The sequence below is a fragment of the Castanea sativa genome, chromosome 4, assembly GCF_040712315.1.
Source record: "Castanea sativa cultivar Marrone di Chiusa Pesio chromosome 4, ASM4071231v1".
NCBI classification, from domain to species: domain Eukaryota; kingdom Viridiplantae; phylum Streptophyta; class Magnoliopsida; order Fagales; family Fagaceae; genus Castanea; species Castanea sativa.
In genome coordinates this window covers 47,516,427-47,534,586 of record NC_134016.1, presented here as the reverse complement: position 1 = coordinate 47,534,586, position 18,160 = coordinate 47,516,427, and the positions used below count along the sequence as shown (strand labels likewise).

The 18,160-nt window shown below is 33.1% G+C and overlaps 1 protein-coding gene and 1 long non-coding RNA gene across 2 annotated transcripts in view; both read right to left on the bottom strand.

Annotated features, from left to right (window-relative positions):
* Positions 1-1,458: 1,458 nt before the first annotated feature.
* LOC142633049 (disease resistance protein RML1A-like) overlaps positions 1,459-18,160 on the bottom strand; it is a 44,843-nt gene continuing 28,141 nt past the window's right edge. Inside the window, exons 4-5 of the mRNA XM_075807330.1 lie at positions 2,753-3,409; positions 1,459-2,652 (exon numbers count right to left, since the gene is read on the bottom strand). Coding sequence (XP_075663445.1) covers positions 1,459-2,652; positions 2,753-3,409 — 1,851 coding nt within the window. The remainder of the gene's footprint in view (positions 2,653-2,752; positions 3,410-18,160) is intronic.
* LOC142631335 (uncharacterized) lies at positions 9,330-10,117 on the bottom strand. Its single transcript, XR_012843598.1, has 2 exons — positions 9,789-10,117; positions 9,330-9,702 (listed from the first exon to the last, which is right to left on the bottom strand). It is a non-coding gene; the product is annotated as an uncharacterized LOC142631335 (long non-coding RNA).

The following is an 18,160-nucleotide window of genomic DNA, read 5'->3' as shown; positions in this document are numbered from 1 at the left end:
CTATACATATTCAGCTCAACTTTGACAAGTTTCAATTCATCACCCAATGTGAGCAATAAAGATGGACTAAACTAAATGAAGATGGATTGAAGCAGTCACAATTGGTAGTGGCAATTCCAGAAGGTCTGCCTCTAGTTGTTAGTCTGACATTTGGCATATTCTACAAAGTGCTTGATGGCTGATCACACCTGGTTCATGAATCTTCTGCTCATGACACAATGGACTCAGCCACAAAAAAATCTGCACTCACAAAATAGGCACCTAACAGCACATGAGATGAAGCTAACAGAGTTTAGCTTGGTAAAGAAGCAATGAGAGAATGTACTTCACAAGAAAAAGCATCAAATGCTCTTGATCTAACCAGATTTCCAAATGAAGAAGAAGCCAAAGCCAAAGCAGAATTTGGCTGGCAAGCTGGATTTACAATGAAGTTTTTTGCAATTCAAAACAATCTAAAAGATAAATACTCAACAACAAGCTAGCAAAATAAAGAGTATCTCTAGAGGAGATTCATCTTACCACAAAAAATGAAGAGAAATAGCAATCCAATTGTTTAATCTTGACCATATTTTACCAACTGGTTATACTTAAGTATGACTTAAAGCAACAATATTTTTTTAAGCTAACCACTATCCATTGATGTTGGTTGAAATCATAGACATTATGTAAAAAGAAACGAATAGAAAATTAAACTGAAAAAACCACAGCATGCAATTTTTAATAGATGAAATGAGAGAACATTTGTTGCTTTGATACTCTAAATCTTCTTACTCAGACATATTTTAAACTCAAAGTATTAGAGATGAAGCGCAGGATAGCTGATCATGCATGTCACTGAAGCAGTCACAATCAATAGTGGCAATTCCAGAAGGTCTGCCCCTAGCTGTTAATCTGACATTTGGCATATTCTACAAAGTGTTTGATGGCTGATCACACCCTGGATCATGAATCTTCTGCTCGTGAAACAATGGACTCAGCCACAAACAAATCTGCACTCACAAAACAGCCAGTGGACAGCACATGAGATGAAGCTAACAAAATTTGGCTCGGTAAAGAAGCAATGAGAGAATGTACTTCCTAAGAAAAAGCCCCAAATATTCCTGATCTAACCAGATTACCAAATGAAGAAGAAACCAAAGCCAAAGCAGAATTTGGCTTGCAAGCTGGATTTACAATGAAGTTTTCTACAATTCAAACAGAGCAATCTAAAAGATAACTACTCAACAACAAGCTAACAAAATAAAGAGTATCTCTAGAGGAGATTCATCCGACTACAAAAAAGAAAGAGAAATAGCAATCCAATTGTTTAATCCTTACCATATCTATACACACACACACACACACACACACACACACACACACACTGAAACTCCTCTCTAGAAAAGAAAGAGGCGAGTTCATTCATTCAGCCTATAGTAACATTTTATCAAATACATGGGATGCTTACCTTTGTACCCTCTACCACAATTTGCGCTCCTCCTTGGCCAATGGCATTCTCATCTTGCTGTTGATGTTTATGCCACGTCCAATAGCTCTCCCATTCCCGTCTTGATCTTTGAGAAGCACAGCCAAGCCTACATTGTTTTGATCACATGATGCATCGAAATTAAGCTTCACCAATTGATCAAGTGGTTTGGTCCAAGCACTTCCCTTGTTTTGCACTTTGGTGAATGGTCTCAAGTAAAAGTCATATTGTTTGTTGAGACAATGGACTAATTGGTTTATGGTGGGTTTAGTGTTTGAAACCAAAGCTTTCTCTCGTGCCATCCAAAGGATTTTCATTGCCACTGCTGCATGTAGCGTGAACTCATCTTTGGTGATTCTTTCTGCGAGTAACTCACTTGGGGGGTCAATTATACGTTCAACAAATTCCATTATAGTTTGAGCTCGGATCATTTCGACACGAAAACCCCATCTACCACCATACCACACTCCTTTGGCATAGGGACAACATTGAAATAGATGTAAAAGGGAATCTTCAGCTATTTCACATAGAGGGCAATGGGTTTTTGAGAATCTGATGAGGTTTTGAGTAGCGACTCTACGTAAAAACATTTTTAAGTTTTCATCAAAGGACACTCTTAAACTTTCATGAATTCTTATGCAGGCCATCTTATCTACAGTAGGATTCCGAGAAGGACAGATGCATGCTACATGGGCCCCACACCTTTCTATTGTAATTTTTGCCTTTTTTGGATCATAATTTGGAACTTCAAATAGAAGCTCAACGTTGTTGCAATCCTCTAAAACTATGCCGTCAAATGAGCTATTGCCTCTATAGTAAAACCACATAAAAGATAATGAATCTAACCAAAATCCTCTTGAAACTAACTCTTTTTTATAACCATTGAAGAAAATGTAGACAGAAGAACGAAAACCTTCATATCGATTTGCCACAATATCCTTCAGTTCTACTTTTAAAGCAACGCAGAAAAAAAATGCTAGAGATTCCGAACTGACTGAGAATGATACGGAGCTTCCAACACTTAGATGGTTGAACCACTTTGGAATCTTAGTTCCTGGAAGGACAAGGTTAAACTGAAATCCATCATCAGCAAGGTCAGATGCCCCACACTTTTCAAGAACAGAGTCCTGATGCAATGATCCCCTTGAACATACCATATTTTGTGGAAGCCCAAACATTTCTCCAAGCTGATGCAAATTTAAGAAACTTCAGTTTAGCAAATTTAGTAATATCTTATATTTGGGAAAGTAAAACAAAATCGTTTCTTTCTATGAGAAAGGGAGAGACCTGACTCAGTAATCTTCTTCTTGATTGTGAATCCAAGGAACCGCACCCTTCTATGTATAAATCTCCTAGATGTGGTGGAGGCATTGGAATTTCCCGAAGGTTCCAGCAGCGGTAAAAGTAAAGCCTTTTCAATTTCGGAAATCTGATATTGATTTCAGGGAGGGTAGTAATGTTGCTGTAACGGAAACCTAAAATTTCTAATTTGGGGAAACAATCAGGAGTATCCATGGCTTTTGGAAAATTGTCACAATCTTCCATACAGAGATAGCTAAGATTTTTTAAATTATCGATGCTACTTGGAACCTCTTTCACGTTTTTTAAACTTATATATAACGTCTGAAGGGCAATGAGATATCCTATTGATGAAAACAACGCTTCCGTTCCTTGCTCAAGAATTTCACAACCGTCGAAATAAAACACTTTTAGAGATTTCAACTTGAGGTTTCTTGGTATAATTCTAAGATTTTGGCATCCGCCGAGATTACAGAGTTCAAGCTCTTCAAGAAGTCCAACGGACTGATGAACCTCAACTAAATTTATGCATGCACAAAGGTCCAATTCCTTTATGTTTGGGGAAATCAGTGATAAGTCGGGTACCTTTGTAATATTTTTACAAAATGACAAATCCATATGTATCAATGTTTCGAATCGACACCTCTGTAGAAAGAAGAAATATTTTTTTGAAATTTATTAGTAAAAAGAAAAAAAAAATTAATATGATACGCTAAGAGGATAGATTAAGAAATACTCCATGTTCAATTACAAATTATTGTAAACATTTTTTTTAATGCTAAAGATACTACAATTATTACAAAATAAAATTTACAAACTAACGTAATAATGAACGTAAATGTTAGGCTTCAACTAACTCATAAATAAATATTTGAATTATCTCTTTATGATTGGTAACACATCAATTTAATCAATTTGTACATTCAATATAGTAAAACTTGTAGTGCATGTAACATTACTCTTTTTTTAAGTGCACAAATTGATTTTGTTCATCGGAAATGTATAGAAATATTATTTAATTTCGTATTAAATGCATGGCTTAGTTTTAACCACAAAAAAAAAAAGCACCTTAACTTGATCCCTAAGAGCACTCATTAACAAGATCCTAATAAGAATTTATAAATGCTAATGATCATACCTCGAAATGCTCGTCCAATTTTATGTGGCTTTGTCGCATATTGAGTACAACGAGGTTTTTAGGCTCGAAGGCTGATGGTAAGGAAGATAAAGGAAATTCATTCCAATCAAGTAACCTCAACCCATTGGGAAGAGATATAAGGCCTTCACAATTTACATTGCAAACTTTCAAATATCTGAGATTCTTCATCTTTTCAAGATTCAACATCATGTTTTTTGGTTTAGTGAAGCACAATGCTATGCCTTGAATTTCATTTGACCCCTAATTGAACAAAACATTAAGTAAAACACAATGTAAAAATAATTCACCAAAAAATAATAGATTGTTAAACTTTAAACAAAAGCCACGCTCATGAAATTATATTTTCTTAAACATTAAAAAAATAAAAGGAATAAAAATAACTAAGTCCCCTAGTAAAAAAATAGAAAAAAGTAAGTCAAAACAACTCATACCATATTTTCAAATGATATTTCAGGAGCATCATCATAACACAATAGCCTACTACGCTTCTCGATCACATTTGGGGATTCTTGTCGAACAATTTCTTCACCCATTTGTTGAATCAAGTCATGCATCAATAGTTTGTTATCTTTAGTAACAATTATAAGACACTTATCAATAAGTCTGGCAATATCATAATCTGGTTCATAGAAATAGATGTTTCTTAGTATATCTACAACCTGATCTTTGCAGAATCCTTTAAAAAAACAGGCAATATCAAGAAAAATGTCCTGTTGAGTTTGTTCCAATCCATCATAGCTTATTTTGAGTGTTTTTTGAATGTTTCCCTTGGGAATTCTTTTGTATTTGTCTAGCGCACTTTTCCATTCATGTTTCTTACTTCCATACAAATCTGCGCCAATTATTTTTAGAACTAATGGAAGACCTTTGGCATAATCTATAAATTGGTTGACCAGTTCTGAATAATCTTCCTTGAAAATGTTTCTTCCAAAGGCCTCGTGACAAAAGAGTATATGAGCTTCATGTTTATTTAACTCCTTCACCTCGTAGTACATTACATGAATATTTTTTGTAAGAGTATCAAGCAAGTGTTTGTCTCTTGTGGTTATAATGATTCTACTTCCAGAAGCAAACCAATCATTTTCAAGAAAAAATTCTATCTCATCCAATTTTTCAACATTATCAAGAACCATAAGAATCCTTTTATGATGAAGTCTTTCAATTGTCACATTGATTCCTTTAGATAGACTCCCCGCCTTCAAATTTTGATACCCTAAGATCTCATAACAAAGTGTCTCTTGTAATTGAATTACGCCATCATTTGTCCTTGATTTTTCACTAACATTATCTAGAAAGCTGCTTCCATCAAAACAATAATGAATTTTGTTAAAAATAACTTTTGCAATTGTTGTCTTACCCACTCCAGGAAGGCCAAAGATCCCTACAATGCGGACATCATTTGATTTAATATCTAAACACCGATTTATGACTTCATTTACACGAGTGTCTATTCCAACAAGACATTTTGCAACAGATAATTTCATGTGATTTAATTGAGCACTTGAGATCTCTTTAAAAATTTCTTCAATAAATTCAAATTGACAGCAGCTGCAACTGTCATTTACACAACAAAAAGTATGTAAAAGTTAGAATAGAAAATAGAAATACATGAACAAGGACTAAGGTCATGATATTTCGTTTGTGCACTACAACTAAAATATCATATAATCTATATCTATATCTATATCTATATAATAATAATATATAAAAGTCAAAGCATAGAAAATAATTTTGCTACACTCATGTTAAACCATATTATCAACAACGCCACCATTATATATATATATATATATATATATATATATATATATATATATATATATATATTTACAATATTGATATATTCAATAGTACACCATGACTTTACACATCCTCTAACCTCATTGTAACTTCATAATAAAACTATATATCTTTTGGCAATATATGACTTCTCAACTTATATCTCTATATTCCCTCACAAGAAAAAAATAAAAAAATGTTATATCTCTATAATTTTTTAATCAATTTTTACCTGCATTATCTCTTAAATTCTAGCATTACATTTTTTTTAACCTTTCCTCTTCTCATTGTGAACTATACTTCTCCCTCCATTATTATTTGATCCATATTTGGTTTTTGGTAAGATTAAAACAAGAGACTAAGGTGGTAACTAAAAGTAGAGAATAAAATTCGTTAAATAATTACAAATTACAATACATACACACTCAAAATGGCCACAATACTTAAAAATGGCCTCAATTACTGTAGCTTTTGTTAGCTTTAATTATTAACTAGTGTGTATCCCGTGCATATATAAGCGTACAGTTTTAAAAAATCACAATTATACGGTTCAAATTATACATTGTTTTTAGAAGAGATTACATGGTATTAGATATATATATATATATATATATATATATATATATATATATATATATATAATTTTGAATTTAATTGGTTTTATACTCTTTGGTTTTTGTACCTAATAATTCACTTGTTCCTTTTAGGTTTTGAATCATGTTTTTGTAAGGGTTTGGTTTTGGAAAATTTTTTATGCTATTTACATTATTTTATTTATAAAATTTTGAGATAAGTTTTCTACATTTTAGGTATTAGAGGTGACTTTTTTTTCCCCTTAATCAAGGTTTTGATGTATTTTAGGTCCTGAAAGTAGTTGTTTCATTTTTTTTTTTTTATGTTTTTGTCTAACTTATAAATTTTTTAGATACATTTTCCGTGGATTTGATATTAGGGAGATAAAGTTTGGATATTGAGAAAATTTGTCAAATTTCTAACATAGCTAACTATATTGTAAATAATATATGGAAACGGTTATTTTTATGCTTTACCTTTTAAGTTCTCGATAAATTTTTTTTTTTTATTTGATAATAGAGAAATTTTTTACTGATTATAATAGGTATATTCATATTACCTTTTTATAAAACATTTATGCACATTGTGCAAATCAACAACTCGAATATAACAAAAGTTGAAACCCTAAAAGTTGTGGTTACAACATGTGACATACTCTCGTTGAGCCAAGTTCCTATGCCTTTAAAATTTTTGGTTAATTTCCATAAAAAAAGGTTAATTATAAATTAAAAACTAAATTGTATAATTTATGTTGTTAGTGAAATTATAAAACCTTTAGTACACTATATAAAATTTTTAAAATAATCAATCAAGTAAGAATTGTCACCAAAAAATTTGCAATAAAGTAAATTTTATAATTTATGTCCAAATTATATCATACCATATGCTATATACTAATAAAAATTGTATCATATATTGTAGTTGTGCTAAGTGGATGCCCTCCTCTTTATTTATTTGGTTTATATTTTTTTTTCTTTTTCTTTTTTTTTTCTCTTTAGATCATTTGGTGTATTATAAGTAAATTATAACAATTTCATAGTTGCTCCAAGTGAACTCTATTGTCAATGTTTCAAAAAATTTAAATAAAAGTTACCCAATTAGAATTCTACTCCAAAGAGTTTTTCAAATTTTGAGAGAAATTTCATTATTTATTTTATATTATGCTAATGGCCTACCACAAATTTTTGGTTTAATAATAAAAGTTTAATTATACAAGTCATGTTTGCACTATGTCGCATAATATAATTCCACATTTTCACTTATTATAAATAAATTAAAATTATTAACATAGTTTACTTTTAAGTAAAACCATAGTACAAAATATTTAAAAGTATAAAATAATATTTTGATAAAAAGTCAATTATAAATTTCAAGAAATTTAGAACGCGTTTCATTATTTATTTTAAATGATTTTTATAATCAATGTTAAACTTGGTTTTACATGGTGTGTATTCACCATGTAACTTAAGTAAATTTTTATTATCTAATTTATAATTCACTTTTAACAATATTATTGAAGTATTTTCTTTAGTTTAAATATGATTTTTTATTATACCTTGCATCACACATGCATAACACTAGTTGTTAATAAAAGTAAATTACACCCTCAAACAAAAAAAAAGTAAATTACATAAATTTTATATATGTGAGGAAACAAGTTATTAGGGACCTACTTTTGATGTTTTTACAAAATTATTAAGTACTTTTTCAAAAACTTTCTAAATACTGCAAAAGAAAGTCCTAATTAATTAGTAAGATTATCTTGGTTGTTTATTCTTATGTTTCTGTCATTGATCTTTGTAGCAACTAGATTAACAATTAAAAATTAATACTTTCAAAATTTGACCCAAAAAAAAAAAATTAAAGCCATCAATGAAAAAAATTAGTGGTAACTAGTGTTAATTTACTTAAAATTTAGTGACTAGACACAATTGAAAATTATAACAATAAAATAAATAAATAAAAAAAGTGAAAGGGTAGTAATTAAATACCCGTCCTTGTAGGTCAAACCAGATATGCTACCAGCTTTGTTTAGAGCTTCCCTCCATCTTTGCACCTTCTTTATATTATTTACTTCATGTTTTGCTAAAGCTTCTCCAAATTTTCCCTTTTGGTTACGTACTTCTGAGGGATCCACCTTATAAAACACCGGTAGCACCATTTGACCATTCTCCCTACACTTAAGAATTTCGACAAGTTCATCCAAGCACCATCTAGAAGATGCATAGTTCTCAGAGAATACAATTATGGAACTCCTTGAACTTCTAATAGCTTCGAGAAGTTCAGTAGAAATTTCTTCTCCCCTTGGGAGTTCATCATCGATAAAAGTGTGAATACCCTTCAACTTCAAAAAGCCATTCAAATGGCTCGTAAAATCCATGCGGGTATCTTCCCCTCTGAAACTCAAGAACACATCATATATGTATTGGTGGGAGATGGAGGAAGAGGAGGCTTGTTTGTTTGTCAGAAAAGCCATAGTGAAATGGTACGTTTGAGAAGATCTAAAAAGGAAGAAGAGAAAGAAAGCTTGATGAAATTAGGCAAAGAAAAGTGAATGAAAATTAAAATAAGAGGATTTTTTGAATGGATTTTTGAGAGAGAATGGGAATGGCAGAGGGAAGAAATTGAATGCTAGTTGTTGTTTTGAGGCCAAGAAGACTATAATAGTCTACTGTGAAAATAATATTCGTAGCTGGTGGCCCAAATGCGGAAGCTGAGAAGACTGGTTGTTGGTAACCAAGGTCTTTCCATTCACTTTCACACTTTCTTAGGTAAATGCTTATTTTTGGAGTGTAGGGTTCTGACTCATTTCCAAAGCAAAGGAAAAGCAATTTCCTTCCAATTAAATAAGAAAGAGAATCTTTGACTCCGTGGCAATTTCCTTCCAATTTCCTTCAAATGGCAGAGGGTTCTCACCAATCAAATAGCACTATGTTCTCATGGGTTGAGTCATTGCTTCAAATTCAGTCATCAACTATTATAAGAACTGCAACTATTAAGCTAGCTTGGATTTTTTTTTGGGTAGGCAAAGCCTCTACTTGATTAGACGACTACTCAGAATAAGCAATTGCATCTCACATAAACTCCATAAACATATTTAGAGCCAACCGAACTCCAAAAAAGTAAATCTACTGTTCTGTGAGTACTATCAAAAATTACATGGAAAAATCCAGGTACATAATCCAACCAAAACCAGTGGAAAAAAAAAGAAACAAGCAGTCAAGCTTTCATCTTTGTGTGACTGTTGCTCAAAAGACAACCTCTTATCTTCCTGTTTGATGCAAAAACTTGTCAACCTGCTGCTGATACTTCCAATGAACGTTATAATAGTCTATTCCAACCAATACGAGTCCAACCAATATGCTCTTTCCTGAGCAAAAAATTCGATACAGCTGTGCTACTTGTGAGGAACAAAATCACCAGCACCCTATTTCTACCACATTTAAAAAGGCCTCCTGTAATGGAAAGACTAATAGCAGTAGAACCAAGCCAATGCTAACAACCAGCGAGTACCTTTCACCAATCTCTAGATTTACAAATAAAACAAGTTCCATGCCACTTTAGATTTTCATTTGCAAAGTTGTCTGCCAAAGCCAGGCTGCTCCTGCACAGTAGATTTAAACCACAAAGAAATTTAGAAGGAGCTGATCATCTAATATAAATCCAGCTATGTTCCCACTCTACATAGTAAGGAAACTCCTAAATCCAACCTTGTCCCTACCATTCTTTTTTCTTCAATAATCACATTTAATCATTAAAAATAAGCAAAGATAAATCCTAGATTTTTTGGGGCAATTATTATTTAAAAAGTTAAAAATAAAAAGTATTACAAGAACATGAGGACATACCGCTGCATTGCACCTAATCCTGCGCTTGATAAGAGGACTGCTCACAACAAGCTTATCGCGAACGAACTACAAGATGATTGCGATGTACACATTTATTCCAAATCAACTTCAAATTTTATTCTCTTTCGGTAACCAAGCTAAGCTACATCACATGATCATGCATTAAAGAAGCTATCACTATCTTCTTGAGAAGACCATCAACTTTCCACTTGGAAGGAAAGTTTAGAAAGAAGGGTTACCTCAAGTTCCCAACATTGCACCACCAAGTGCAATATGGTTGAAGGTGGATCATAATTAACCCACTTAACCCAACTGCTCATATTTGACTATTGAATCATGGTCTCCATGGTTAATGAATGCTCTGCAAAACCTCCTACCACTCTGGCCATATCAAACTCCGTATACTTATATCATTTAATTGAAGTACAAAATTCAACCTTAAACACAAAGAACTTAAACCCAGATTAGAGTTTAAAGTGGAAGGACCAGAGGATGATAAAAAGGTCAAAGAAGTAAACCATAGAGGCTAACAGAATTTAAATGACCAAGAAAAAGAAAATAGCAATCTAATAAATGTTAAGTCTTTTTTTTTTTTGATGGAATAGATGTTAGAGTCATGATATGAGAGAGAGCGAGAGAGATCATATAATCTATGTTAATACCCCAAAAATTCTTTCTTATCTTAAAATCAAGTAAGTTTCTCAATGCATCCAAGTTCCACTTAGGCCATAAGCACAGGCCTTGACCTCCTGAATCAAATTTTGGAGAGACAATACTACTACAACATAGGGGTACAAATCAGATTTGTCATAAAGCAATTGAAAAAATACTTAGAAATAAATCACTTGATAAAGGAAAAAGTAGAACACACCAGTAGCAGAATTTGAGATAATGCAGAATAGTAATGAGATAATGCCACACATTCTCATGTCAAGTAAGGTTTTTATACACTCTCTCTAGTTGTTAGTTTTTTTTTTTTTTTTTTTGAATAGTTGTTAGTTACATATATGTAATGTTAGGGTTTTTTTATGGGTAGTTGTTAGTTACATATATGTAATGTTAGGTTTTTTATGGGTATGTATCATGAGTTTTTTTGTTTGGTTTGTTATTTTTCTTTATATTTTTGATAGAATGATTTGAAGATTTGTGTGTTTAGTTTTTTTTTTTTTTATTTGAGTATGATTAATGATTTTTTTTTTTGTTTAGAAACAAATGGTAATGATTGAGTATATATGCTAATGTGGGGTTTGTACATGCATATGATGTAACAAGTTAGTGTATATATGCTAGGTTTTTTTTTTTTTTTTTTATAAGAAGTAAAAAATATTTAAAAAAATATTTGTATTGTTAGGCTTTTATCATGGCTATTTTTGTTGTTGTTTGGTTTAATATTTCTCATTATTTTTTTGTTAGAATGATTTGAAATTTTGTAGTGGGGGTAAGTGTTGTCTTTAGTTTTTTTATTTGTTTGAGTATGAAATGATAATGATTGAGTGTGTTTGTATGTGATGTGGAGTGAGTATATGCAAATGTGGGGTGTGTTTGATGTAAGAAGTTGTAATTTTTGTACTTTGAGTACATAAAAATGTTTTGTAATTGTGTTAAAATATGTCACTAACATATTACCCTTGGCTCTAATAGGTTCACAATCTCTGAAAAATATTGACATAAATGTATACTACGGTGGACCCCTTTTCAATCCTAAATAGATTGACGGATTCTCATTTCAAGGGCTAAGTATCGAATGCTATTACATGATGATACGTCGTAAGTTGAAGACATTGAATGATTTGAAGATGAAAATAATGAAAGAACTGAGTTTGAGCCCTACTTGTTATGACATAAATATTATTTATCGTTACCCACAAGAAGTCCTTCATGAACGGATAAATTACAAGTACATGGTGATCAAAGAAGATAAACATGTAAATGTCATGTTTAATAGGATCCATAAAATGCCCCAAGTAAATGCTGCTGAGTTGTACGTAAGTTCTGAGCCGCTCGCAGAAGTTGATGTCAAGAAGTTGCAACAAACAACTATATCTTTGCAATTTACAGCCTTAGACGATGAATGCACTACAATGAGAGGTTACACATTCCCATCTCAAGATTATGCTGCCAATACTGGTGAAACACTTCAACCTCAAGAGACATATTTAGGGGTGGAGGACGAAGATCATTTTGCAAATAATGATGAAAATCTCAATGATATGGATGAGTACGAAGAGAGGATTGAGCGAGGCGACTTTAAGAAGGATGTGGATGACCATGAACTTGCTTCCAATTTTGAAGAGAAAAATATGGAGTGCCATGATGAAGGTGATGCGGACGATGATATTGGCGTCCAGCATGTTACAAATACGACCACTGCCTACACACCTCCTGCCGAGTCATTCTCCGCAGATACTTGGAAAAATATGGTTGATCCTTCACGTCTTCAGATACCATTTGTTTCTACTTGAGAAGATGGGATGCATTTTAATAAAGGGTTGACTTTTGCAAATAAAGAGGTGGTGAAGCGTGCATTGATAATATACTCAGCAAAAGATAATAGAAATTTTATAATCCGGAGGTCGACCAAAACTAAATTGTGCGCCGCATGCATTGACACCAACTGCAAGTGGTACGTTGAGGCATTCATGAAGGCTAAATTAAATGGTCTGTGGATGGTCACATCTTATGTGGGTCCACACAGTTGTATACCCTTTGTCCTGCGAAAAGACGGTAAAATGATGGATTCTAATTTTGTTGCATCAAAAATTGTGAGAAAATTGCAACAAAATCACACTACTCATATTGATGAGCTCTGGGGCCTCATAGATACTAAGTATAATCATAAGCTCTCTTACTATAAGATACGAGATACAAAACAAAAGACAATTGCTAAGATATTTGGAGATTGAGAGGAGTCTTACCAAAGGTTGCGAAAGTTGTTGGCATACTTGGATCAGGATTCGGGTACCCAGTACACCTATTGGACCATACCTAGCCCCATAGATGGTACTGCGTTACTGCGCTATGTATTTTGGGCATTCGCTCCATGCATTGCTGCATTCAGATATTGCAGGCCAGTGATCAGTATTGATAGGACTCATTTGTATAGTAAATATCAAGGAGTGTTGATGATTGCAATGGCAACCGATGCTAACCAAAAGGTTTTGCCTCTCGCCTTTACTGTTGTGGACAAGGAGTCAGGAGCTAGTTGGGGGTGATTTTTAGAGTGTCTCAGGAATTCGATAGGGCATGTGATACCTGACGAGGGCATTTGCATTATTTCTGATCGACATAAAGGTATCAAATGCGCCATTGCAGAGTGGCCTATAGGTGATGATGGAAAGTTACGGGTACATCACCGATATTGCCTTCGACATGTTGCTAGAAATTTCAACACACACTTTGATGACCCGACTCTAAAGGCATTGGCCTTGAAAGCTGGATATGCGACTCATGAAGCTAAATTTAAGTTCATAATGCAAACTATTAAGGATGTCGAGATTAATGCATTGAGGAGTGTAGACCCTAATGATCTCCATCTTGAATGCTATATGCCATACACATATCTAATAAGTGAGGATGTGGAGAAATGGACCCAATCACATGATGGTGGAAGACGTTACAGGGTAATGACAACCAATATCTCTGAGTGCTTTAATGGGGTACTTAAAGGTGCCCGCAATTTGCCCATTGCTGCAATGGTTGAGTTCACTTGATGCAAACTTGTTGCATATTTCCATGATCGACATAAAGAAATTACTTCTGATCGCTCTCAAGGTAAGGTGTGGAGTGATTATGCAATGGGGATCTATACCACAAATTTGCAGAAAACTTCAGGACACACTGTGAGGAAATTTAATTATGAAACTGGTGTATATCAAGTGGTTACCCTGTACAACGACCATAGAGGTGGAGGGGGAAACCACATCATATATGTATTGGTGGGTGATGGAGGAAGAGGAGGCTTGTTTGTTTGTCAAAATAGCCATAGTGAAATGGTACGTTTGAGAAGATCTAAAAGGAAGAGGAGAAAGAAAGCTTGATGAAATTAGGCAAAGGAGAGTGAATGAAAATTAAAATAAGAGGTTTTTTTTTAATGGATTTTTGAGAGAGAATGGGAATGGGAGTGAAGAAATTGAATGTTAGTTGTTGTTTTGAGGCCAAGAAGACTATATGATAGGCTACTGTGAAAATACTATTTGTAGTCTGATTAACTCTTTTTTAAAGAATACAATTTCATAGTTGGTGGCCCAAAATACTTGAGAGGGTCCAGCTCCATCCAAAAGTCATATTTGAGAGTGCAATAAAATGGCTTGAGGAATGTCAATGTCTAAATGATGCCCAACGTGTATAGTTTTTTTTTTTTTTTGGCTGAATTGCACAACGTGTTAGTTGGGACTTAGTGAAGGTGCTTTCTAATTCTTTTATGGATTTCGCAACATGTCTATGTTGTTTGCTGATGGTCCACCCAATGGCCAGATGTTTGTTCTAGTTTTTTTAGAGGGAGTTTCAACTTATAGCATCTACTTTTTATGATAGTTTTTTATCATCAGACTTAGACACCAATCAGTTTTTGGTGTAGACGGAGATTCAATCACCAGAGATTTTACCAGTTGAGCTAGCTGGAATCCCAAATCTCTTATTCAATTATTAAAAACTTTACCAGTTGAATTAGCTAAAACACAATAGATATGTCTGGCCTACATATGTTTGGTCTAGTTTAATATCATGTATATTTGATTTTTTGAAATAAAAAATTTCTATCATTTCGGGCTCAAAATAGTTGGTGGCCCAAACACGGGAGCTGAGAAGAGTGGACGTCCATTGTGAAAATAGTAAAATACTCTTGTTAACGGGTGCATGTGCAGCACCCGTAAAGTAGGAATTTAATAATAAATTTTTTACACGTCTAGCAACTTTATTGAAGAAAGAGAAATCATTAACCGCTTGTTTAGTTTAGCATTTTAGATTTTTATTTTTATTTTTTAAACAAAATTGTACACAAGTATTTTAAAAAATTACAAAAATTCTATTTCAAACTTCTCTTTCAAACAACTCCTAAATTTCTTTTAAATGGTGCTTGAAATGAAGGTCTCCGCAAGCAAATCAAAATCAACCGCATCCAGATCTGGACTACCAAAACTCCACTGTAAATTGACTTCCGTGGCGCTAATGTGAGTTCAAAGTTGGGGGAAATTTTGTGTGGGTTCAAAGTTCAAAAAGTCAAATGAAACGAAAAAAAAAAAATGGTGCCATCCAGATCTTCACGGCATGCAGCCGTGAAGGAGAAGGAAAGAAATGAAAAAAAAAAAAAAAAAAAATCAAAAGATAAGGATAAAACAATGAAGTCATGCGAAGGGAAAGAAATCACAAGGAGAAAATGCTTAAAAAAATATGGAGATGATAAACTTTGCTGAAAAGGTATTTATGTAAAATAATGCAACATCATACAAGTGTTGACGTTTTTCTCCGTTTTCCCACTAAAATAGGGCTATTTCTGTAGTAGCATGCAGTTTTTTTTTTTTTTTTGACAACCAATGTCTTTCCGCACTGATTCACACTTTCCTAGGTACACGCTTATTTTTGGAGTGTAGCAGGCTGCTGGCTAAAGCTGATGCATTCTGATTGATTTTCAAACTTTATATAAAGCAAAGGGAAAGCAATTTCTTTCCTATTAAATAAGAAAGAGAATTTTTGACTCCGTGATAAATTAATCCTTGAGGAATAGCAGTAGTACCAAGCCAATGCTAACAACCAGCTCCTTTCACCAATCTCTAGATTTACAAATAAAACAAGTTCCATGCCACTTTAGATTTTCATTTGCAAAGTTGTCTGCCAAAGCCAGGCTGCTCCTGCACAGTAAAGTTAAACCATAAAGAAATTTAAAAGGAGCTGATCATCTAATATAAATCCAGCTATGTTCCCACTCTACATAGTAAGGAAAGGGTGCAGCTTCTGTCCAGTGGCCATGCCACTGGACAGAAGCCAAGTCCATAAGGAAACTCCTAAATCCAACCTTGTCCCTACCATTCTTTTTTCTTCAATAATCACATTTAATCATTAAAAATAAGCAAAGATAAATCCTAGATTTTTTGGGGCAATTATTATTTAAAAAGTTAAAAATAAAAAGTATTACACAAACATGAGGACATACTGCTGCATTGCACCTAATCCTCCGCTTGACAAGAGGACTACTCACAACAAGCTTATTGCAAAAGAACTACAAGATGATAGCGACGTACGCATTTATTCCAAATCAACTTCAAATTTTATTCTCTTCCGATAACCAAGCTAAACTACATCACATGATCATGCATTAAAGAAGCTCTCACTCTCTTCTTGAGAAGACCATCAACTTTCCACTTGGAAGGAAAGTTTAGAAAGAAGGGTTACCTCAAGTTCCCAACATTGCACCACCAGGTGCAATATGGTTGAAGGTGGATCAGAATTAACCCACTTAACCCAACTGCTCATATTTGACTATTGAATCATGGTCTCCATGGTTAATGAATTCTCTACAAAACCTCCTGCCACTCTGGCCATATCAGACTCTGTATACTTATATCATTTAATTGAAGTACAAAATTCAACCTTATAGACAGAACTTAAACCCAGACTAGAGGTTAGAGTGGAAGGACCAGAGCATGATAAAAAGGTCAAAGAAGTAAACCATAAAGGCTAACAGAATTTAAATGACCAAGAAAAAGAAAATAGCAATCTAATAAATGTTATGTCTTTTTTTTTTTTTTTGATGGAATAGATGTTAGATTCATGATATGAGAGAGAGCGAGAGAGATCAAATAACCTATGTTCATACCCCAAAAATTCTTTCTTATATCTTAAAATCAAGTGAGTTTCTCAATGCATCCAAGTTCCACTTAGGCCATAAGCACAAGCCTTGACCTCCTAAATCAAATTTTGGAGAGACAATACTACTACAACATAGGGGTACAAATCAGATTTATCATAAAGCAATTGAAAAAATACTTAGAAATAAATCACTTGATAAAGGAAAAAGTAGAACACACCAGTAGCAGAATTTGAGATAATGCAGAAAAGATATGGGAACTTTGATATGCGAACATATTCAAATTGTACAAAAATGAAAAATCAATAAAATAATTATTTGTCACATGGAAAAGACTTAAAACAACACAGAGTACTGATTAATGATGTAAAAAAGCTTACCAAACTGCACATAAGCAAAAAATTTACAATATGGTTACACATAAAAAAAAAAAAAAAAAAAAAAAATCTTTCAGACAATGCAATAGGGGAAAACACTGAACAAGTCTATTGCAATGTCTTCAATTTTTATTTATTTATTATTGAAGCAGTCTAATCTCTAGTGAGTCTGATGAAGCACTATATAAAAGCTCTTGAAATGATTTTTTTGGAGAGAATTCAACAACAACACAGGGGTCTAAATCAGATTTGCCATAAAACAATTAAAAACAGGTTTAGAAATATGACAATCACATAATAAAGGAAAAGGTAGGAAATACAAGAACCAGAATTTGACATAATGCAGAAATGATAATGGAACTCTGAGATCAAAACTTATTTAAATTGTACAAAATGAACAATCAATAAAATAATTATTTGTCAAATAAAAAAGACTTACAACAACACATAGAGCACCTATCAATGATGTAAAAAAGCTTGCCAAACTGCACATAAGCAAAAAATTTATGTTATGATTACATGTAAGAAAATAAGCCTTCACACAATGTGCGCATTGGAGGAAGAGAAACTGAACAAGCTCAATGAAATATCTTCAGACTGTTTTTTTGGTTAAAGCAGCCTAATGGGTCATGGAGCACTAGATGAAAGATCTTTAAAAGAAAAAAAATTTTGGAGAGACAATATTATACTTAAATGAAAGGCTTTGCATTGATAAAGGAGCAAATGGTCTCCATATCCAAAGAACTTTCTGATTAACATGAAAAAGGAACTACATGGTAGCTATTATAGCAAATACAATTGCCTCTATATTTGTCATACCCTAGACTTCCCAGATTATTGATGTAATTTTTTGGGACA